Source organism: Tupaia chinensis, unplaced genomic scaffold (genome assembly GCF_000334495.1).
Source record: "Tupaia chinensis unplaced genomic scaffold, TupChi_1.0 Scaffold147869_1, whole genome shotgun sequence".
NCBI classification, from domain to species: Eukaryota; Metazoa; Chordata; class Mammalia; order Scandentia; family Tupaiidae; genus Tupaia; species Tupaia belangeri.
The window spans coordinates 904,546-924,615 of NW_006207719.1; the positions used below are offsets into that span (position 1 = coordinate 904,546).

The 20,070-nt window shown below is 39.4% G+C and overlaps 1 protein-coding gene across 1 annotated transcript; it reads left to right on the forward strand.

Annotated features, from left to right (window-relative positions):
- The first annotated feature begins 75 nt into the window (after nt 1–75).
- WBP11 (WW domain binding protein 11) lies at nt 76–17,104 on the forward strand. Its single transcript, XM_006169961.3, has 12 exons — nt 76–225; nt 2,210–2,320; nt 2,835–2,866; nt 4,145–4,238; nt 6,882–7,078; nt 8,586–8,719; nt 8,924–9,123; nt 10,051–10,242; nt 12,086–12,187; nt 12,577–12,870; nt 13,901–14,083; nt 16,093–17,104. The coding sequence occupies exons 2-12, from the start codon at nt 2,242–2,244 to the stop codon at nt 16,524–16,526; spliced, it is 1,941 nt and encodes a 646-aa protein (XP_006170023.1). The 5' UTR covers nt 76–225; nt 2,210–2,241; the 3' UTR covers nt 16,527–17,104.
- Nucleotides 17,105–20,070: the final 2,966 nt, after the last annotated feature.

Here is a 20,070-nt window from a genome sequence, read left to right on the forward strand (position 1 = left end):
AGTTCTTGAGTACTCTCTATGGTTTGAGGAACCAGCAACGCTAAGAGATCGTCGGCTGCAGAGAGAGGAAGTGACGTAAGGATGGCGGAGGGGCGCGAGGTTTCAAGATGGCGGTGGCTGAGTGGTTGACCGAGAGGCTGAGGTGAAGGCCCCCCCCTACGAAGTAAAAGAGATCAGGAATCGACCCTTCCCCTCTTCTTGCAAACCGGGGAGTCCAGCAGAAGTGTGAGTGTACAGTATTGCTTTCCTCCGCTTCATCACTCCTGTCCGTTCCCGAGGCCCGCACCGTTGCCTCGGAGAACACCAGGCCCCTTTGCCCAGCGCTTCCTCCCCGCGGTTGGGGTATCCCGACTCTGGGACTGAAGGATCCCTGGCCTGGGGCGGCGCGGCGTCCGTCGGTTCTGTAGTTGACTTGGCCAGGGACTGTTGGCGCCGGTTCTTAGGCACGTTGACCGGTTACCTTAGGCTTGACGTCTTGTACCTCGAGTCAGGTCAACCGTCGCTATGGTTTCGGCAGTTGCTGCTGTTGTCGCCTGGTTTGGTGGATCTAGACCCCGACTCATTGACTATTTAGCCTTCTTCAAGATTTTTGACGTAATTTCCCTATCGCCTCTGTTTTTAGACCAAAAAAAACGTAGTTTGTGTAAATTACAGCTCCAGTGTCTTCTGTGAAAATTCCCTGTGATTTGTATCACTTAACGTGCTTCAGTTATGGGAGAAGAGGGTCAAAACATGAGCCTGAGGGTGATTAAGAAAGGAAAACACAAAAAAATACAGTAAATACAGTTAATCAAAGATGTAAGAATTTTACTTAGCCTGATTTTGATTATTCTCACCCTTTTCCACCACCTCTACAACACCCCCCCTCCGTTTCTTTTCTAAGAAGGTAACACTTGACAGGGTGAAATAATGGGCTCTGCGACCTCTACCAGAAATCGAGGCAGTTGAGCACTTAGGGAGAGAGGCCTTAACTGCAGTAAACTGGTTCGACAAAGTCGTCATAAAAGGGAGAAAGGGAATAGTAATTGTATGGTCAATCAAAACATTTACCTCATAATCTTCCCTTTTCCACTCTTTAAAACTTTAAAGTATCCATTTTCAAAAGGAAACAAATTTATCAATCTGTATTATTGGAAAGATTCAGTGTCAAAAAGTTAACTCTCTACTTTGGGGTAAGAGAAAGAAGTGATGTAGTAGTGTATTATAAAAACTGGTTTAGGGGACCAGCAGTTAGTATAATGGCTATGTCGCTGGAGTCCCACGTAGTCGACCGCGGTTCGCATCCTGGACCCGCTGGCTTAAAACACGCCGGGCGGGCGCATGTGCGTGCATGCCCAAGATCCCTAGAGGAGAATGGAGGAGAAGGGATTGCGGTGGCGTGGCCATCCCCCCTAGGGGGTGATTTCTCGTTTTCTATCTCCTTGTCTGGCGAGCGCACGCTCCCTATAGTAAAAACCTCTCCCCCCCCCAAAAAAAAACCGGCTTACAAAATATGTTCACCCCAATACTATTACCCCTTTTAGTTTCCTTAAAAAATACAAATCAGGAGTCAAGTAGATACTAGTAAGAAAAATATGTATCTTAAGATCGAAGTTTTGGGGAACTTGCAATATGTTATACTAATGACTTAAATATTTGTATTTTTAAGCTCTGAGAGTCAATAATTACATCTGAATTAGAACTAAATCTGAATTAAATATGCTTAAATTAATGACTAAATTGTCTCAGGGGTGTTAGGAATACACAGTATACATGCCAAGAAAAACGAGAGGAGCAAGGATGACATGTGTTTGTCTTTGAGCCCAGATCCATTAACCAGTTCTCTTTTAATTCTTCCACCCTACATGTAAACAAAGGGAGGATATAGAAAAAGACTACTGGCTTCTTATGGTCATAGTTTGTGTCATATGAAAGCATTTCCTAGTTGATATTTTCAGTTCACTGACAGAATCAGTGCTAGGATCCATAAAAAAAATAAATAAAGATTTAATGATATTCAAGGTGATTTTCATTCCTGTTACCCTTCATAAGAAAAATAAAGATCTAATTTCTCCATGGTCAGGAAAATTGAGGCCATCTTGCCTGGACACCAAAGTCAAAACTAAGGGAAGTTGCACAAAATTAGTAATCAAAGATATGTTTCTTTTTCAGACATTGGTAGAGATCCTAAATGTAATAGGAGAAATAAGCTATTTCTTTGTCTTGGCAGGATTTTTTTTTTTTTTAATGAATTACTGAACCATGTACATTATCAACATGGGACGGAGATCAACATCATCCACCAAGAGTGGGAAATTTATGAATCCCACAGATCAAGCTCGTAAGTTTCCATTGGTGTGGATTGATCAAGTAGAGGAGCGTTAACATTTGCAAATATTAGAGATCTATTTGATAATGGTTTAATGATAAGATTAGCAGTAACAAGCGGAGTAAATTATATATAAAGTTATCCAGTGTTCTTGTGGACATATTACAACTTTAAACGTGAAGAAATTGGTACCCGTATTTCATTTCTCAAATTGACTGATATGCAAAGTATAGGCTTAAAGCTTTCTTTTTGTTTGGGGAATTTAAAATTAGTGTGTATTTTAAGCGCTTTAGTATTTTATGGTATCTTTTTTTCTTCAGATTTACACTTATTTTTTTAAAACCTTAAAAATAGCTTGACTTTTTTTGGTTATCCTGATTTGAGAGATACTATTGGCATCTAGTGGGTAGAGGCCAAGGATGCTGCTAAATGCATAGGAGAGTCTTCCTTAATAAAGGATTATCTGTTTTGCACTGAAGATGTTAATGTTCAATATTTGAAAGTTTTATTCTTTCTCCCTTTTAAGGAAAGGAAGCCCGGAAGAGAGAATTAAAAAAGGTATGATTTCAAAAGTATCCTATATAGCTATAAGAATTGTGGCACATCTTATTATTTGGGATTAGCAGATTTCAAAATAATGTTTCAAATTAATTTGCCAGAAAAGATGGTTTATCCTTCATATAAAAACCATAAAATTTACTGTGTGTAGAAAATGAACTGAAGTTAACTTTGCAGATAACTCACAGTGGGTTATGATGACATTGTTTATTTGATTACCTTTCTCAGTGAATAAAATTTTTTTAAATGTTTTTTTTCTTTGCTTCTTAAGTTCTTTGTTAAAAGCCCACTGAGTTAAATGTAATGCTAGACAGCTTTGTATATCCATTTTTCTTATCTAGTTAGCAGTTGAGTTTGTGGCAAATTAATTCTACAGACTAGGAAAGGATTTAAATTTTAGTGTCATGTCTTACTTGTTTTTTTTAATCGAGGAAGAAAGCACCCTTCATGGGGCATGGTCACACCACAATCCATTCTTCTTTTCTCCTTCCTATCAAGATTTAGAACATGTATGCACATGGCCCCAATAGATTTTTTCAGGTTTCTAGAGCCAGTACTCATACAGCTGTTTTTCACATGCACTCCAACTTCCCTTAACCATTAGGCTCAGGGCCAGCCCAATACCATGCTATAATTTGAGGGAGTGCAGGTTTTAAATTTAATGATTTTCACTTGTGTTTTTGTTTTATCATTTAAAATTAAATCCTGCAAAACTCTTCTGTATTCCAATATATCATTTTAGTTTAGCTACTGCCTTTGTATTTTTTTGAGTTACTTTCAAGGAACTGCTAAAGATTTGCAAGGTTAATTTTTTTTTGGCTATAGGGCACATGTGCTCACCAGGGAGACACAGAGATAGACAGAAAGCAAGAAATCATACCCCTGGGGAGATGACCATGCCACAGTTCCTTCTCTTCCATTCTCCTCTTGGGATTTTGGGCACACATGCATGTATGTTCAGTGTCAGTTTTAAGCCGCTGGGTCCGGCAGTCAAACCGCAGTCAACTACATGGGAGTCCAGCAGTGTAACCATTATGTTACCTGCTGGTCCGTAAAAATTTATTTTCTGAGAAAATACATCAAATAAATAATATTTCTTTATCTTACTAACATCTAAATATTATTGAGAGCAACAAAGTACATTGCTGTTACTAGTTCAAGTGATCATAAGCCAAGGAAAAGTTCAAAACTCAGTTTAAATAGATTATTGAAGCAAACTGAAATAAAACTTGAGAGTCCAGCCTCTTGACATTTTGTTCTTTCTTCATTTTTCTTAAGAACAAAAAACAACGCATGATGGTACGAGCTGCAGTTTTAAAGATGAAGGATCCTAAACAGATTATCCGGGACATGGAAAAATTGGATGAAATGGGTAAGAATTTATAATGTCTAGGAGACAAAGTGGATGGTGGTAGTGCTGTTGCAAACTGAAGGTTTCATGTCATAGAATGAGTAGAAAGTCGTTATTTTCTTTGAGCTAATTATTGTTAGGAGGTAATGAAAACCCAATTTGGCCAGCTCTTTTTCTGAGAGGAGACATGTTTACAAAATCATTAAGCTTTTTGTCTGAATATTAGTTGGGAATACTACTTTCCCTAAGGAATTAGGAAGTCCCCCATTAAACCAATCCATTTGCTCTATGTTGCTTTTAAAGGAGATAATAGTAATGATAGATTTATTACTACACACCAGTTTTATCCATGTTACCATCTAATCCTCAGGACAACTTTTTAGGATGGGTTGATTGTCCCTATTTTATGGGTGAAGAAACTCAAGGTCATTACATTACATACTTTTCTCAAGGTCACACTCTGTAGTGACAAAGCTGGCATTAAAACTCAAGCATTAAACACTTTTCTTAATCATACTGGGAATAATATAAGAATATACCTTGTGGACTTGAATAAACCATCAAGGTTAATAGTTAAGACGGTTAAACTTGTTATTCTTCAAAGGAAAAGAAAAGAGACAAGGTAACATCACTTCATTGGGGTTTTAGTTACAGTATATAATATTCAGTACAATACCCAACCTTTGGCATGGTGACTAAGGCAGCTGAATCCCACATGGCCCTTCTCAAGGTTCAAGTTTCATCTCTAGCAGCTTGAGAAACTCCATGTGCATGCATGCCCAAAATCCCTAAAGGAGGGAGAAATGGAGGAGAAAGGATTGCAGAGCAGCAATTCTCCCTGGGTAGTGCTTTCTCACTTTCCTCCCTCTTTCTGTTTCCAGGGAAGTGTAGGTACCCTCTCAAATTTTAAAATCTATGTTTTTTAATATATACGTACATGTAAATATATTGGGTTATTGGAAAAGTCATGACTTTTTTGCATGGAAAAACAGAAAAAAATAACATCATGACTTCTCCAACAACCCAATGTATATTTATATAAGTATATATTATATACATGTAGATATAAAATGTTTTTTATATACATATGTAGACACACACACTAGTTAGTGCAGAAAAAAGTCTGCATTGGCTCTTAGAATTGAGAAAAACCCTGGACCAGCAGTTAATCTACTGGCTATGTCGCTGGACTCCCATGTTGTTGACCACAGTTCAAGTCCTGGACCCTGTGGGCTTAAACTCAGGCCGGGTGCATGTGCATGCATACCCAAGATCCCGAGGGGAGAATGGAGGAAAAGGGATTGTAACTTGGCCATACCCCCTGGGGATGATCTCTCACTTTCTATCTCTCTGTTTCTTTCTGTCTTTCTGGTGAGCACACGCACCCTATAGCAAAAACCTCCCCCCAAAAAAGAGAAAAAAACCCTAGAGAAACCAGCATGAAAACCCAGATTCTGGGACCAACAGGTGACATAGTGGTTGTAACGCTGGACTCCCACATGGCTGACCACGGTTCAAGTCCCAGACCTGGTGGCTTGGAACTCAGGCTGGGCACTTGTGCACACATGCCCAAAGTCCCAAGAGGAGAATGGAGGAAAGGGGGTTGTAGCTTGGCCATCCCTCCAGGGGGTGATTTCTCACTTTTTCTCTGTTTCTCTCTGTGTCTCTGGCAAGCGTACACACCATTAAGGCCAAAATCTCTCTTAAAAAAAAAAAGAAAAGAAAAGAAAACCCAGATGCCATCATCAATGTTGTCCTTTTGTCTAATCTGCATTCTTAGTTTCCTTCAGCATGTTACTTATGAACCTCTCCTTGGGGTGGAACGTAGAATTAGTGGTGGTTAGAAGGCAAGGCCAAAGACACCTCTAGGTTTGTTTTCTACATTTTTGTTATCTCCAGGGATACACACAAACACATATACGTACACATATATGCTTCTCTCTCCCAAAAAGTGATCTGGTCATAGTTTGGATCATGTGCCAGATGATCTCTGAGATGGTCCCTGAAAAAAAAAAGAGAGTGGAGGATAGGACTAAACCAGCAAACCTTACAGTCTTGTGCTATACCCTGTGGGGCAGGGGACCTGAAAGTAACCCCTATGTTGACATACATGATTTGAGGAATGAGAGTTGTATGGTAGACAAGGAACATGAATCCATTATAAAAATAGTGTTGAAGTTGTGAGCCAAACACTACTGAGTATTTTATTTGTAATCCCATTTCATCTTCAAAGTTTTGTTATAAAGGAATTGATGGCCCCATCTTCCAAATGAGGAAATTGAAGACCAGAGAAGTCAAGAAAAATGCCCAAGATTTCAGAATCAAATGACAGAATCAGTGTAGTATATAAATAAAAACCTCACTATACCAAGTTTTTAGCATAGAGGAATGAAAATGGACTTTTATTACAGTGAAGATAAAAAATGGTGACATTTCTGAGAAATCAAAGTAAAATTAATGGCCATCAATAAAGGGTAGAATTTTAATAAATATTATAGTTCTATTATAGTTCTTTTGAATAAAATTGAAAAGTGTATGTCTGGAGTTTAGATTCCTTTTTAAATTTATGTATATAAAAAATTTTTCTTAGATAATATAACCTCTTCATACCTAAATGAAGTGATTTTTTGGTATTCAATCCATTAATCTGGTTTTTTCTCTTAGAGTTTAACCCAGTTCAACAACCACAATTAAATGAGAAAGTACTGAAAGACAAGCGTAAGAAGCTGCGTGAAACTTTTGAACGTATTCTACGACTCTATGAAAAAGAGAATCCAGATATTTATAAGGAATTGAGAAAACTAGAAGTAGAATATGAACAGAAGAGGGCTCAACTTAGCCAGTATTTTGATGCTGTCAAGGTAATCGGGTTTCTTTTAAGAGAAACTAAACTCTTATAATTAATGGGAGAATTGATCATGTTGATCCTCCTCCTTATGGCAATTTCTTATAAAACTAAACCTATGGGCTGGCAGGTGGTATGGTAGTTAAGGGCATTGGATTCCCACATGGCCAACTGTGGTTCGAGTCCTGGACTTGGCGGCTTGCTTTCTCACTTTCTCTCTCACTCTGTTCCTCTCTGGTCAAACTAAAATTAATTAATTTTAAAAAATTAAAGGGACCAGCAGTTGGCGTAGTGGCTATGTCGCTGGACTCCCCCGTAGTCGACCGTGGTTCGCATCCTGGACCCAGTGGCTTAAACTCACGCTGGGCGCGTGTGTGTGCGTGCCCAAGATCCCGAGAGGAGAATGGAGGAGAAGGGATTGCAGTGTGGCCATCCTCCCTGGGGGCGATTTCTCGCTTTTAGTCTCTCTGTCTCTGTCTGTCTGGTGAGCGCACATGCCCTGTAGCAAAAACCTCTCAAAAAAAAAAAAATTAAAAACTAAACCTAAACATACCATATGAGCCAGAAAATATTACCCTTTGTATTTACACAGGAAAAATTAATCCATCTACCAACACAGTGATAGCCAAAAACTGGAAATAGCCTGGATGTCCATTAATAGGATAATGGATAAGTAAATCAAACTAGTATATTTACATAATGTAACAGTACTCAGTAATAAAAGAGAAAAATGTATAATATCCAAAACATGGGATAAAAAGAAAAAAGTGAATAAATCCTGAACACATACTAAGCTGCTTTCATAATTATGATTTTATTCATATGAAATTCTAGAGCAGAAAAAACTAATTTTTGGTTTCCCTTGGGGTGGTGGTAGGGATTAATTAGGAAAGAGTATGAGGTTTCTGCATTTGTCAAAACTCTAAATTTGTACGTTTTATTAATATTAACTCAAAAATGGAAAAAAAGCCAAATAGTTTATAATTTTGGTACAGTAGATAGTATGGGTCCCATTATGCAGATAAGGGAGCATAGGGTAATTTGCTTAATATTATACTGCTAACACACAAAAATTCACTAAAGCCTAGACTGATTTTAGAACCTAGGTTTTATCAACAAACCCAGGTTTGTTAATTGATAGGTATTATTTTCTGTCCAGAATGTTAAGGAGGGTAGCTTTGTTTGGTCTTTGATACTTTTGACACTTACTTGAATAACAGCTACTTTAAATTATATCCAGAAGAGTCAACTGATAATAAGGAGCCAAAAACAAAAAACAGCCAGACTTTGTTTTAGGGGTTTTTCTGTTTTGTTTTGTTTTGTTTTTGTTTTTGTTTTTTGAGATAAAGATTTCTTTTAATTCTTTGATGATCTTTAAAAGTATGGACTTGGGGCTTTCTATTTTGGGTGTACGCATGTGCGTGTGATAATTTGTTAGTTGGAAAGCAAATTGGTTATGAAACAGCTGATAGCTGAGTTTGTGGATCATCAGGCATACTATTGGAAGATTCTCTCTATTTCAGAATGCTCAGCATGTGGAAGTGGAAAGTATTCCTTTGCCAGATATGCCGCATGCTCCTTCCAACATCTTGATCCAGGACATTCCACTTCCTGGGGCCCAGCCACCCTCCATCCTTAAGAAAACCTCAGCCTATGGGTAAGGAAGTGGTATACGAGCGCATTCATTAAAAGCACCTCCTGACTTTCCAGTGCCAAAATTAATGAAGTGGAAATTGAAAGATAATGTGGATATGAGCAGTGTGACATTTGATTAGGTGTAAAATAATAAATCCCTTGAAAATTATTTGGAAGAGAAAGCAAATATCTCTTTACTATTATATAATTAAAATTTTCTTTACAGACCTCCAACTCGGACAGTTTCAATACTTCCTCTCCTTGGACATGGTGTTCCACGTTTGCCTCCTGGCAGAAAACCTCCTGGCCCTCCCCCTGGTCCACCACCTCCTCAGGTTTTGCAGATGTATGGCCGTAAAGTGGGCTTTGCCCTAGATCTTCCACCTCGGAGACGAGACGAAGACATGTTATATAGTCCTGAACTTGGTAAGGGATTACTGTTCCTTTTGCTCTTATAAACTTCTTAGCATTGTTTTTGGTTGGTTCTTTTAACATATTGTTCACCACCCTCAGAACCTAGGAAATAAATGAGGAAATATAAATGTTTAGTGTATTTTTTTTTTTTAATTTGCTATTTAACACTCACTGTTGGAGGGAGCTGAGAAAGCACCTTCTAGGGGGCATGGGCAGGCCACAGTCCCATGTGCTTCATTCTCCTCCCTCAATTTAGGGCATGTATTGCACATGGGCCCAGAATTTTTTTTTTTTAAGAAGTATTTGTTTATTTAATTACATTTGCTGTTATTATTTTCATTTGACCAGAGAGAGAGAGAGAGAGAAAAGGTGAGAAAGCAAGCCACCAGGTCCAGGATTTGAACTGTGGTTAGCCATGTGGGAGTTCAACGCCTTAACCACCACGTCACCTTCTGGCTCCCAGAATGTTTTTTTTTAAGCTACCAGGTCTAGAACTCAAACCGTAGTCAGCCGTGTGGAATCTAGCCACCTTAGCCACCTTTACCATTACACCACTGTATGGCTTACTGTGTTTTTAATTAGGCTTTTCATTGAGGTGTCACTCTTAATAATTGAATCTCTTAAGATTTAGATACTTGTTTCCTTTTCATCTTTATTGTCATTAGACAGAGCATCATTGCATATAGGCACTGTGATTTCATGTGTGTATATGTGTGTTTATCTACAAATAATTATTTCTAAATAGTGTTTTCTGTTTGAACCTTTTTTTAAAAAAAATCTTGCTAAAACATTGAAATCTGGAATAGCTGAGGTCATTTTAAACAATTAAGCTGTTATATTCTGAGTTCAATAGTGAGTATAGTTTTTGATATTTCTGGATACCATGTAGTTAAGAATCCACTTATGTTACTTGTTTCATGGTCCCTCCCCTCTTTTCAGCTCAGCGGGGTCATGATGATGACATTTCCAGCACCAGTGAAGATGATGGCTATCCCGAGGACATGGATCAAGATAAACATGATGACAGTACTGATGACAGTGACACTGACAGATCAGATGGAGAAAGCGAGGGGGATGAATTTGTGCATCGGGATGATAACGAGAGAGACAACAATGAAGAAAAAAAGTCAGGTATGTGCTGATGCAAGTTCCATGGTATTGATCAATAACACACAAGCTGAAGGTCAAAATTTGTTAGTGGATCTGTACAAGTAATTATGAACTCCTCGAAAGGAGGAATAATTGCTGTGTTCATGTTTATGTCTCAAACTTTTTAAAGTTTTGACACGGTAAATATTCAGTGGTTATTTGTGAGGTAAAGAAATTAAAAGTGTATGTAATGGGGGACCAGCAGTTAGCATAATGGCTATGTCGCTGGACTTCCATGTAGTCGACCGCAGTTCGCGTCCCAGACCCAGTGGCTTAAAACTCACGCCGGGCACATGTGCATGCATGCCCAAGATCCCAAGAGGAGAATGGAGGAGAAGGGATTGCAGTGTGGCCATCCCCCCTGGGGGTGATTTCTCACTTTCTATCTCTCTGTCTCTCTCTTTCTGGCGAGCACACACACCCTATGGCAAAAACCTCTCCAAAAAAAAAAGTGTATGTAATGACAAAGTCTAGTAAAGTCCATTTTTTGAGGAAAAGACAATTATATAGCAGCATAAAGATGTAGTATTGTGGGTATGTTATAGAAAAGAAGGAAAATAACAGGGTAACCAGAAGTTTGTTTAAATACCTACATTCAAAGCCCTTTGAGTTATGTGATGTTTACTTGATTATTACTAATTCAGATTAAGTTATATGTGCTCTAGAAATAGTTAAGACATTTGTCAGTACAATTTTAAGCATCAAAATAGGTGCTGAGCAATATAAAATGTCCACTAGTTCTGTCAAACCTCAGTAGTTTTGAATTTTGTCTAGCAGTTGTTTTTGTAAAGTAACTCACCATTTGGTGTATGTTTATTTTAGAGCACTGTTAAGATTCAATTTGCTTATATGTGCAGCCAGCAGATGGCATACCCAGTTACGTCTCTGGACTCCCACGTGGCCGACCAGGGTTTGAGTCCTGGACCCAGTGGCTTGAAACACGCTTGGGAGCATGTTCGTGCCCCTAAGATTCCAGGAGGAGAAGAGAGTAGAAGGGATTGCGATGTGGCCATCCCTTCTGGGGGGTTTCTCACTGTCTCTGTCTTTCTATCTGTCTCTCTGTCGTAAGTGTATGCACTCCAAGGCAGAAGCTTTTTTTAAAAAAATGAATTTGCTTATATTTTACATTGGACAAGAGGTTAAACCTGTATCTGGGTTACATTCACTTCATGAGTTGGATAACATTCTTTCTTTCCTATGTCACTTTTCACTGAATTTCTGTAACTTAATGTTGAACTGAATTTTCTCAGAATTATTTGTTGCCTTTAAGGGAATTGATAGCCCTCACTACATGTCAATTTTGTGTTCTGAGCTGCTTTGGCCAAGTTTAGTAACTAATTTACACTTTTCTAGAATAATACCTATTTTTTTAAAGAATTATTTCATTTAACTTTATTTATTTATTTACTTATCTTAATTTGACCAGGGAGGAACAGGGAGAGAGAGGAAGTGAGAAAGCAAGCTGCCAGGTCCAGGACTCGAACCGCAGTTGGCCATGTGGGAGTCCAGCTCCTTTAATCACCACACTACCTGCTGGCCCCGAAAATTGTCTTATTTTTATCTGGGTGTTCAATTTTATTGGCATGAAGATATTAATAGTATTATTTAAATCTTAAAAACTTCCAAATCTTGTCACTTTAGCATATATATTTACTGTCACTTGATACTTTATCTACCGTCTTTAATCTCTTCCTGCACTTACCTTCTGCCAAGTAGAGGGTAGCAAGCACAATCTCGTAGTATATAGAATTTGTTACATAGCAAGCATTCACTGAATTTTGTTGATCCCAACCCATCCCACTCCCTTTCTTCCCTCTTCCCTTAGGTCTGAGTGTACGATTTGCAGATATGCCTGGAAAATCAAGAAAGAAAAAGAAGAACATGAAGGAGCTGACTCCTCTTCAAGCCATGATGCTTCGAATGGCAGGTAAGGCAGGGAAAGGAGAGTGAATGGGCTTTCTTATTTCATGCTTGGGATTTATATACATTGTTCTATTTAGTTCTAATCTCAGCAGCCCTCAAGTAACAATTTTTTGTTTTCTTTGTTTTGTTTTGTTTTCATTTTGCAAGAAATTAAGGTTTGGAACCTTTAGAGAGGCTGCCCAAAGTTACATAGCTAGCAAATGGTTGAGCTGGTTTTAAATTTAGGTCTATTTTGTGCTAAAGCCTGACTTTCTTCCACTGTCCACAGTAGCATAGATGAGCAGAAATCTGTTTGATTCTTCCACGGTGTTCATCTTAAGTGCATGTTTATTGAGCATGCATCTCCAGGCACTGCTCTTCAGACTGTGATAGAACAATTCCATTGTCTCTCAGGTCAGGAAATCCCAGAAGAGGGACGAGAAGTAGAGGAGTTTTCGGATGATGATGATGATGATGATTCTGATGATTCCGAAGCAGAAAAGCAGTCGCAAAAACAGCATAAAGAGGAATCTCACTCTGATGGCACATCCACTGCTTCTTCACAGCAGCAGGCTCCTCCCCAGTCTGTTCCTCCTTCTCAGATACAGGCACCTCCCATGCCAGGACCACCTCCTCTCGGACCTCCACCTGCCCCACCTTTACGGCCTCCTGGGCCACCCACAGGCCTTCCTCCTGGGCCTCCACCAGGTGAGTACTTACGCAGTATGCATAAGGATTTAAGTTTTAAAAGGGTTAGAATTAAGTAATTCCAAAAAATACATGTATAAGTATTGACATTTTCTTATTTCCTCCTAATGGAATTCACTAAGCTATCAAGGATTCTCAAAGTGAAATTTATTTATTCCTAGAGCATTGTTTGCAGCTCATAGTGTTTCTGACAGCCACCTGTTTTTCTCCAAAGGCTTTCTGTTTTACAGAGTTTTTATTTCTGATTTTAGCAGGAAGAACTTGAATATGTTTATTTACTGAGGCTTTCCTTAGTATTTTTAATATGACAGGTTAACCCAGTCCTAAATTGATGGCAGGTGGGACTAGGGCATAGTTAATACTCATAACATAGTTATGTTCTTCTTAGGTTAGGAATTTTTGAATGTCAGTGCAATCTTGACAGTTTTTTTTTTTATCTATAGTTCTTTAATAGAGACAAAGGTGATCAGTCTATTGATATATAAAGTATTCAGCTTGAAATCATAGTAAGTTTATTTACAATTTCAAACAATGTAGAGGACTTCTTGGCTTTTGTAATTTTAGTCTTTAATTCTAGAGTCATCCAATTAAGTTATATTCAGTTGCTCTAATTCTTTCCTGATCTGTACAAAGCAAAATTACCTGTCTTATGTCATTCTCGGTGGTCCTGTCTATGTCTTAGGGAATTTAAGAGGGTCTTTAAAGCTTCCTGGTTTATATTTTATTTTCAGCTTATATTGGAGCTGTTTAAGAATTCCACTCCGTTGTATGCTAGCCCAGAAGAGCTGTTACTGAGTATGCTTTTCATTGGTGCTGGGATAATAAGAAAAATGATACATAACAAATTCAGTTTTCTTTTTCTGGTGCTCACATATTTGTTGAATGAATTCTTTTTTCCACATATTCCAATAAGTCTTTTAAGCTACCTGATTTCAAATTAGTGATGTCAAGTCATTTGAGTTATCTTTATACCACAGATATTACTTAATGTATATTTGTTTGATTAATTTATCATTTTTTCTTTTTTCAGGAGCTCCTCCATTCCTGAGACCACCTGGAATGCCAGGGCTCCGAGGACCTTTACCCCGACTTTTACCTCCAGGACCACCACCAGGCCGGCCTCCTGGCCCTCCCCCTGGTCCACCTCCAGGTCTGCCTCCAGGCCCTCCTCCCCGAGGACCCCCACCAAGGCTACCTCCCCCTGCACCTCCAGGTGAGCTTTCAATTTATTTAACAAAAATTTAGTCTGCTATGCAAGGGGCTTTCAAAAGTTCATGAAAAACAAGAAAAAAAAAAAAGCATGAATTTCACAATTTTTTTGCACCAAAATAAACTTAGTTCATTTTCTACAAATACTTTGAAGATTTTTTTATTATTTCATTTACTATAAGACATACTAAGTTTCATATCCTGAAACCAAGGTATATCAGACAATCGTAGTTGTGTTTTGTTTTTTGTTTTTTGTTTTTTTTTCCTGATTTGTCAGAGGGCATGAGCACTTGCCAGAGAGAGGGAAAGTAAGAAAGCAATCCCCATGGGGATGGCCACACTATAGTTTTCTGTCCTCCATTTCTCCTTCCTTTTCAAATTTTTCAGCACTCATGTGCATGTTCTCAGCATGTTTTCAGGCTGCCAGGTCCAGGACTCAACATATGTATTCCTGGACTATGGACATGTGGGATTCAGCTGGCCCTTAGTGGTGGATTTTAACTGCTGTTGGCTTCGACTGAAGTAGAGTTCTTTCAGTGGGCATTTTGTACATGATTCTGCCTGTCACTTGAAGTACTAGATAGAGATCACTTTACTGACATCTCTCGAGATTTTTTTTTTAGAGAGAGGTTTCTGTTATAGGGCGCGTGCGCTCTCCAGAGAGACAGAAAGTGAGAATTCACTCCCCACAGGGGATGGCCACAGTGCAATCCCTTCTCCATTCTCCTCCTGGGCACGTACACACACCCGGCATGAGTATAAGCCACCGGGTCCAGGACTCAAACTATGGTCAACTACTTGGGAGTCCAGCAACATAGCCATTACACCAACTGCTGGTCTTGAGAATTTTTGTTTTAAGAAGTACATTTGTGGAACTGGCAGGTGGCATGTGGTTAAGGGTACAGGACTCCCACATGGTCAACCACGGTTCAAGTGCTGGACCTGATAGCTTGCTTTCTACTCCCCATCCTCACTCTGTCCCTCTGGTCAAATTAAAATAAATAGAATGTTAAAGTAACTCTCTAAAAAAAAAAAAAAAAGGACAGTTGTAGTTATGAAGCTGATGCGTGCATGCCTACCAAATTAGAGTTTAAAATCACTGGGGAGATTTTTTTTGTCCTCCTACCCAGTGTCATGAGTAGACATGCAGACATTCTTGTGGACCTCTTTCATGTGCAGATATACTTTTGGCTAACCACACTGAATGTGCCAGTTTAATGTAAACTTCTCCATTAAAGTTCTTCTTTGTGGTACGTAGAATAATTATGAGCATATGTAATTTATAGCATCTTAGATTTGATGAACTCTCATACTTTATATTTGGTCTTAAAAGAGAAATTAGAAAGGACCAACAGAGGGTATAATGGTTACATTACTGGACTCTGTCGACTATGGTTCAAGTCCCAGACCTAGCAGTTTAAACTCAAGCCTGGCATATGTACATGCGTGCCCAAGATCCCAAGAGGAGAATGGAGAAGGGATTGCAGCATGGCCATCCCTCCTGGGGGGTGATATCTTGCTTTTTGTATCTCTGTCTTTTCAGCGCACGTACATGCTCTATAGCAAAAACCTCTCCAAAATAAACGTGACATTACGAGAAAATTTTATTTCTTGCATATTGAGTTACCCTTTTGGCAGGGACATAGTATGGAAATAAACAAACAATGCAGAGGGACTGACCTGATGTTGGCCTTAATGACTTCTGCGCTGTATAGCTAGGATAGAACATGGACTTTCAAATTTGAAACAGTTTTTGAAACCAGTTGATATTGACAATTTTACATCAGATTTTAAAACTGGACATTATTTAAATAGAAAGGAAACATTACTGTAGGAACAGGAATACAGATAAGAGTGCATATTGTAAGATACTCCTTATATCAGTATATTCCTGAGTTTATGCTTCTTTCCTGCAAATTATTATCTACTTAGAAAAACTGTCAACTTACATTTAAGAATTCTTAATAGTAGTTAATAGTTCTTGCATTCATCCTGCCTATTTTCTTCATTTAGGTATCCCTCCACCTCGTCCTGGCATGATGCGCCCACCTTTGGTGCCTCCTCTTGGACCTGCCCCACCTGGGCTTTTCCCTCCGGCTCCCTTGCCCAACCCAGGGGTTTTAAGTGCCCCGCCCAACTTGATTCAGCGACCCAAGGCGGATGATACAAGTGCAGCCACCATTGAAAAGAAAGCCACGGCAACCATCAGTGCCAAGCCACAGATCACTAATCCCAAGGCAGAGATTACTCGATTTGTGCCCACTGCACTGAGGGTGCGTCGGGAGAATAAAGGGGCTACGGCTACTCCCCAAAGAAAGTCAGAGGATGATTCTGCTGTGCCTCTTGCCAAAGCAGCCCCCAAGTCTGGTCCTTCTGTTCCCGTCTCAGTACAGACTAAAGATGATGTTTATGAAGCTTTCATGAAAGAGATGGAAGGGCTACTGTGACAGCTTTTGATGCCAGAACAGGCTTTTGTTCTTAACAGTGGTTCTTGGAAAAGAGGCTCTTATTAAACTTAGTTGAAAGAGCTGTTTCCACTGTCAGGGTATTTTCTAATTTCAGTTCAAAGAATATCCTAAAGTTTAGACTTATTCAGATTTTACTGCATATAGGAGAGGATATTTCATTAAATAGATTGGTTATTGAAGCAGTGCTGCTAACATCCTTTCCCTTTCACACCATTTCCATCCCATTTCTTCCCCTTCTCCCGTTCTTTGGAAATTTGTGATCAGGGGGATCTTAGTTACTGTTTTGACTCTCTTGTGTGCTGTGGGCACTGGAATAGAGATTTCTGAAAAACCAGTTTATTTCATCTTGCCTTTCCTGTTTGAGTTATTTTTAATATTTTCCTGTAAATATTTTGTAATATTTTACTTGTAGTGAAATGGATCACAATGTCATTTCCTAATACAAAGGCAGGATATGTGGGAAGAAAATGTACAATTCTTTGATTAAAATTATTTCCCACTGACCTAAACTTTGAGTGTTTCATGGAAAAAATAAATAAATGTTCTACATCAGAATACCTTCTGTGTTACTAATGTGCAAAAACATGATACTTTGTCTTATGGACAGAAAAGCAGGTAATTATAAGTTGGGTTGTAAGACCAGCCTCATTGTGCTGCAGCTAAGTCTGCATAGGGAGCTAGATAACACTTGGCCAACCACAGTCTGAATCCTAGCCTGAGCAGCTTGAAAAACACCAGGTGCGTGTATGTGTGTATGTGTGTGTCCCCCAAATCCTGACAGGGTGGAAGAAAAAGGATTGCAGCATAGCCACGCTCTATTCAGGGATGGGGTTCTCTTTCTGGTGAGCACATACACCCTCTGGCATTTTTTTTCAATCCATAAAAAAAAGTGGGTTTTAAGAACCATTTTCTGGCACAGACTATCTTACTGAAAATATGACCGAAAAACAAATTTTAAAATGTAAAGGATAAAGAATTCTGTCAGAATTAACATGATTGTCTTAGAGAAACAGGTTACAAATATGACCTGGCTTTTATTGCTGAGAAGAGGATGAGTCTTTGGGCCAGCTGGTGGCATGGTGCTTGAGGCAGTTCCATCTCAGGACTGACTGAGCTATTTGAGTCCTGAACACAATGGCTTGAGTAACACCAAGGATGTGTGCATACATGCCCAAAATCCCAAAAGAAGAGTGGAAAAAGGATGGCAGCGTGACCTCACTCCCCCCCACACACACGTGAGCACACATACTCTATTGCAAACAAAAAAGTCTTCCTCAAAAATTATCCTCTGCTGTAGCTTTGTGAGTTGATAATAAATGAATGGCAAAGACCATTTCAAACCATTTCTAAACTATTAGAGAATAAAAAGATTACTTTTTTGAAATTGAGTTGGGGTTTTATCTGTTTTTGTATTATTAAGAATGCTCAGGACTGGTAGATGGTGTAATGTTTACATCACTCATCTCCCACATGGTTGACCGCAGTTCAAGCCACAGACTGGCAATTTTTTTTTAGAGAGAGATTATTGCTATAGGGTGTGTGCACTCACCAGAAACAGAAAGAGAAGTCACTCCCCAGGGAATGGTCACACCACAATCCCTTCTCCAGTCTCCTGGGATTTGGGGCATACATGCACGTGTGCCCAGTGTGAGTTTCAAGCTGCCAGGTCCAGGACTTGAACCACAGCTGGCCATGTGGGAGTCCAGCAACGTAACCATTACGCCACCTGCTGGTCCCCAGACCAGCAACAAAAAACCAGGCATGTGTGCATGCATACTGAAGATCCCAAGAGGAAAATGGAGAAGAGATTACAGCATGGCCATCCCTCCCCCTCACCTAAAATGATTTGCTTTCTGTCTCTGGCGAGCACAAGTACCATATAGCAAAAGTCTAAAAGAAAGCTCAGCACTATCAATATACATTGATACTTTCTTTATAAAGTGCTTTCATTAAAAATTAACTCTTCTACCTAATAACCCTGGGAGGTGATTCATCAGTATTCTCCCCTTATTACACTAGAGTATTAGAATTTTCAGTTTTTGCTCAGAGTATATTAGCTCACCACAGAGAGAAAGAGTGAGAAATTCGGGGTGATGGCCATGCTGCAGTCCCTCCTCCGGATTTTCTAAAAAGGGCTTGTGATTTATTCAGTGGTCCAAAGTGTGTATTTCCAGTATCACAACCTAATTACAAAAATTTTAGCACAGGTTTCTTTGGCAAAAAGTTGAATGTTCTTCAATCTCCTCTGACAGAGAGTTAGGCACTGCTAGCTTTTGTGTGCCAATGATATAAACTTTTGTGTCATTTCTGTTCTCAAAAATACTTAAAAAGACAAGTGGCACAGTCCATAGCATATAGGACTACACTTTTGGAAGCCACATGGCCAACCGCAGGATCAGATGAGGAGCTGGAGGGCTGGAGGGAGGAGCTCGCAGTATGACCAGACAGTATCGAGAGTGCTTCTCTGTTTCTCTCACACAGGCGCACGCACCATCTATCATGAATAAAATTAGCACATACATATTTTTTAATCCCGAGAATACCCCAACTGACTGAAAATCTCCATGTTAGAAGTCTGTTAGAATAAAGCTAAGAACTAAGAAATAAGCAAAAACTCCAAGAAGTTGACAGGGCAATGGTACCCACCAACACATCCATCTAGTACCTTTCCCAGCCTGCTGTCCAGTTAGGGTAAGCACCGGTCAGGTGTAGTCGGTGGGCTACAGCAGAGAAGGGTGGGTGTGAGTTCTCTGTGCTCCTATCACCTGCGCTGGAACACACAGGAGATGGTTCTGTATGGCTCGTAAGTGGTAGTTCCAGACTTCATTCAAGGATTACTTGTGAAACTTTCAGGAAGACAGAATTCTGTCTGTCCTATTTACTCTTACTAGAAAACTATACATCAAGGGCTTTGTGAGGGATCACTTTGGTCATGCCATGAAAGGTCCAGGGGCATTTTCCCCCTTGGCAGGGATGCCTGTTGCATTTGGATGAGTAGGAGGTGCATCCTTCCTGACAACCCTTTTTACCTTGCTCTGTGCCACCAGGACACTGAATTGTAGAGACAGCATGAATGAACTTTTTTGCCTTTTGCCTTCCATTTGTGCTGGGCGATGGGAAGCAGCATACTGAAAGAAGGAAGGAAAATGATGTCATGGTATTCGTTCAATATATGAACTTAAATATATATACAAATACATTCAAAGTATAATTTTTATTATACAACACATGAATGCCAAATTAAAGGAAATGGATCATCTGTTCCTTGTACAAAGACATATACAAAAAGACAAATGCAAGATTAAAATTCCTTGATAAGCATGAAAACAAGAGAATGGAGCTAGCTTATGGCTTGGTGGTTAAGAGAACCATATCCCACATGAACAACCACACAGTTCAAATCCCAGTCTTGGCACTTTGAAAAAACACATCGGGGGACCAGCAGTTAGTGTAATGGCTATGTCGATGGACTCCCACGTAGTCAACCGCGGTTCGAGTCCCAAACCCGGTGGCTTAAACTCAC

What these genes read in the sequence shown, in the direction of transcription:
- WBP11 (XM_006169961.3), top strand. Translation starts at nt 2,242, where the DNA reads ATGTACATTATCAACATGGGACGGAGATCAACATCATCCACCAAGAGT. An exon ending in GGAAAAATTGGATGAAATGG is followed by an intron (nt 4,239 to 6,881) that starts GTAAGAATTTAT and finishes TTTTTCTCTTAG; the next exon opens with AGTTTAACCCAGTTCAACAA. An exon ending in TCCTCCTGGGCCTCCACCAG is followed by an intron (nt 12,871 to 13,900) that starts GTGAGTACTTAC and finishes TTCTTTTTTCAG; the next exon opens with GAGCTCCTCCATTCCTGAGA.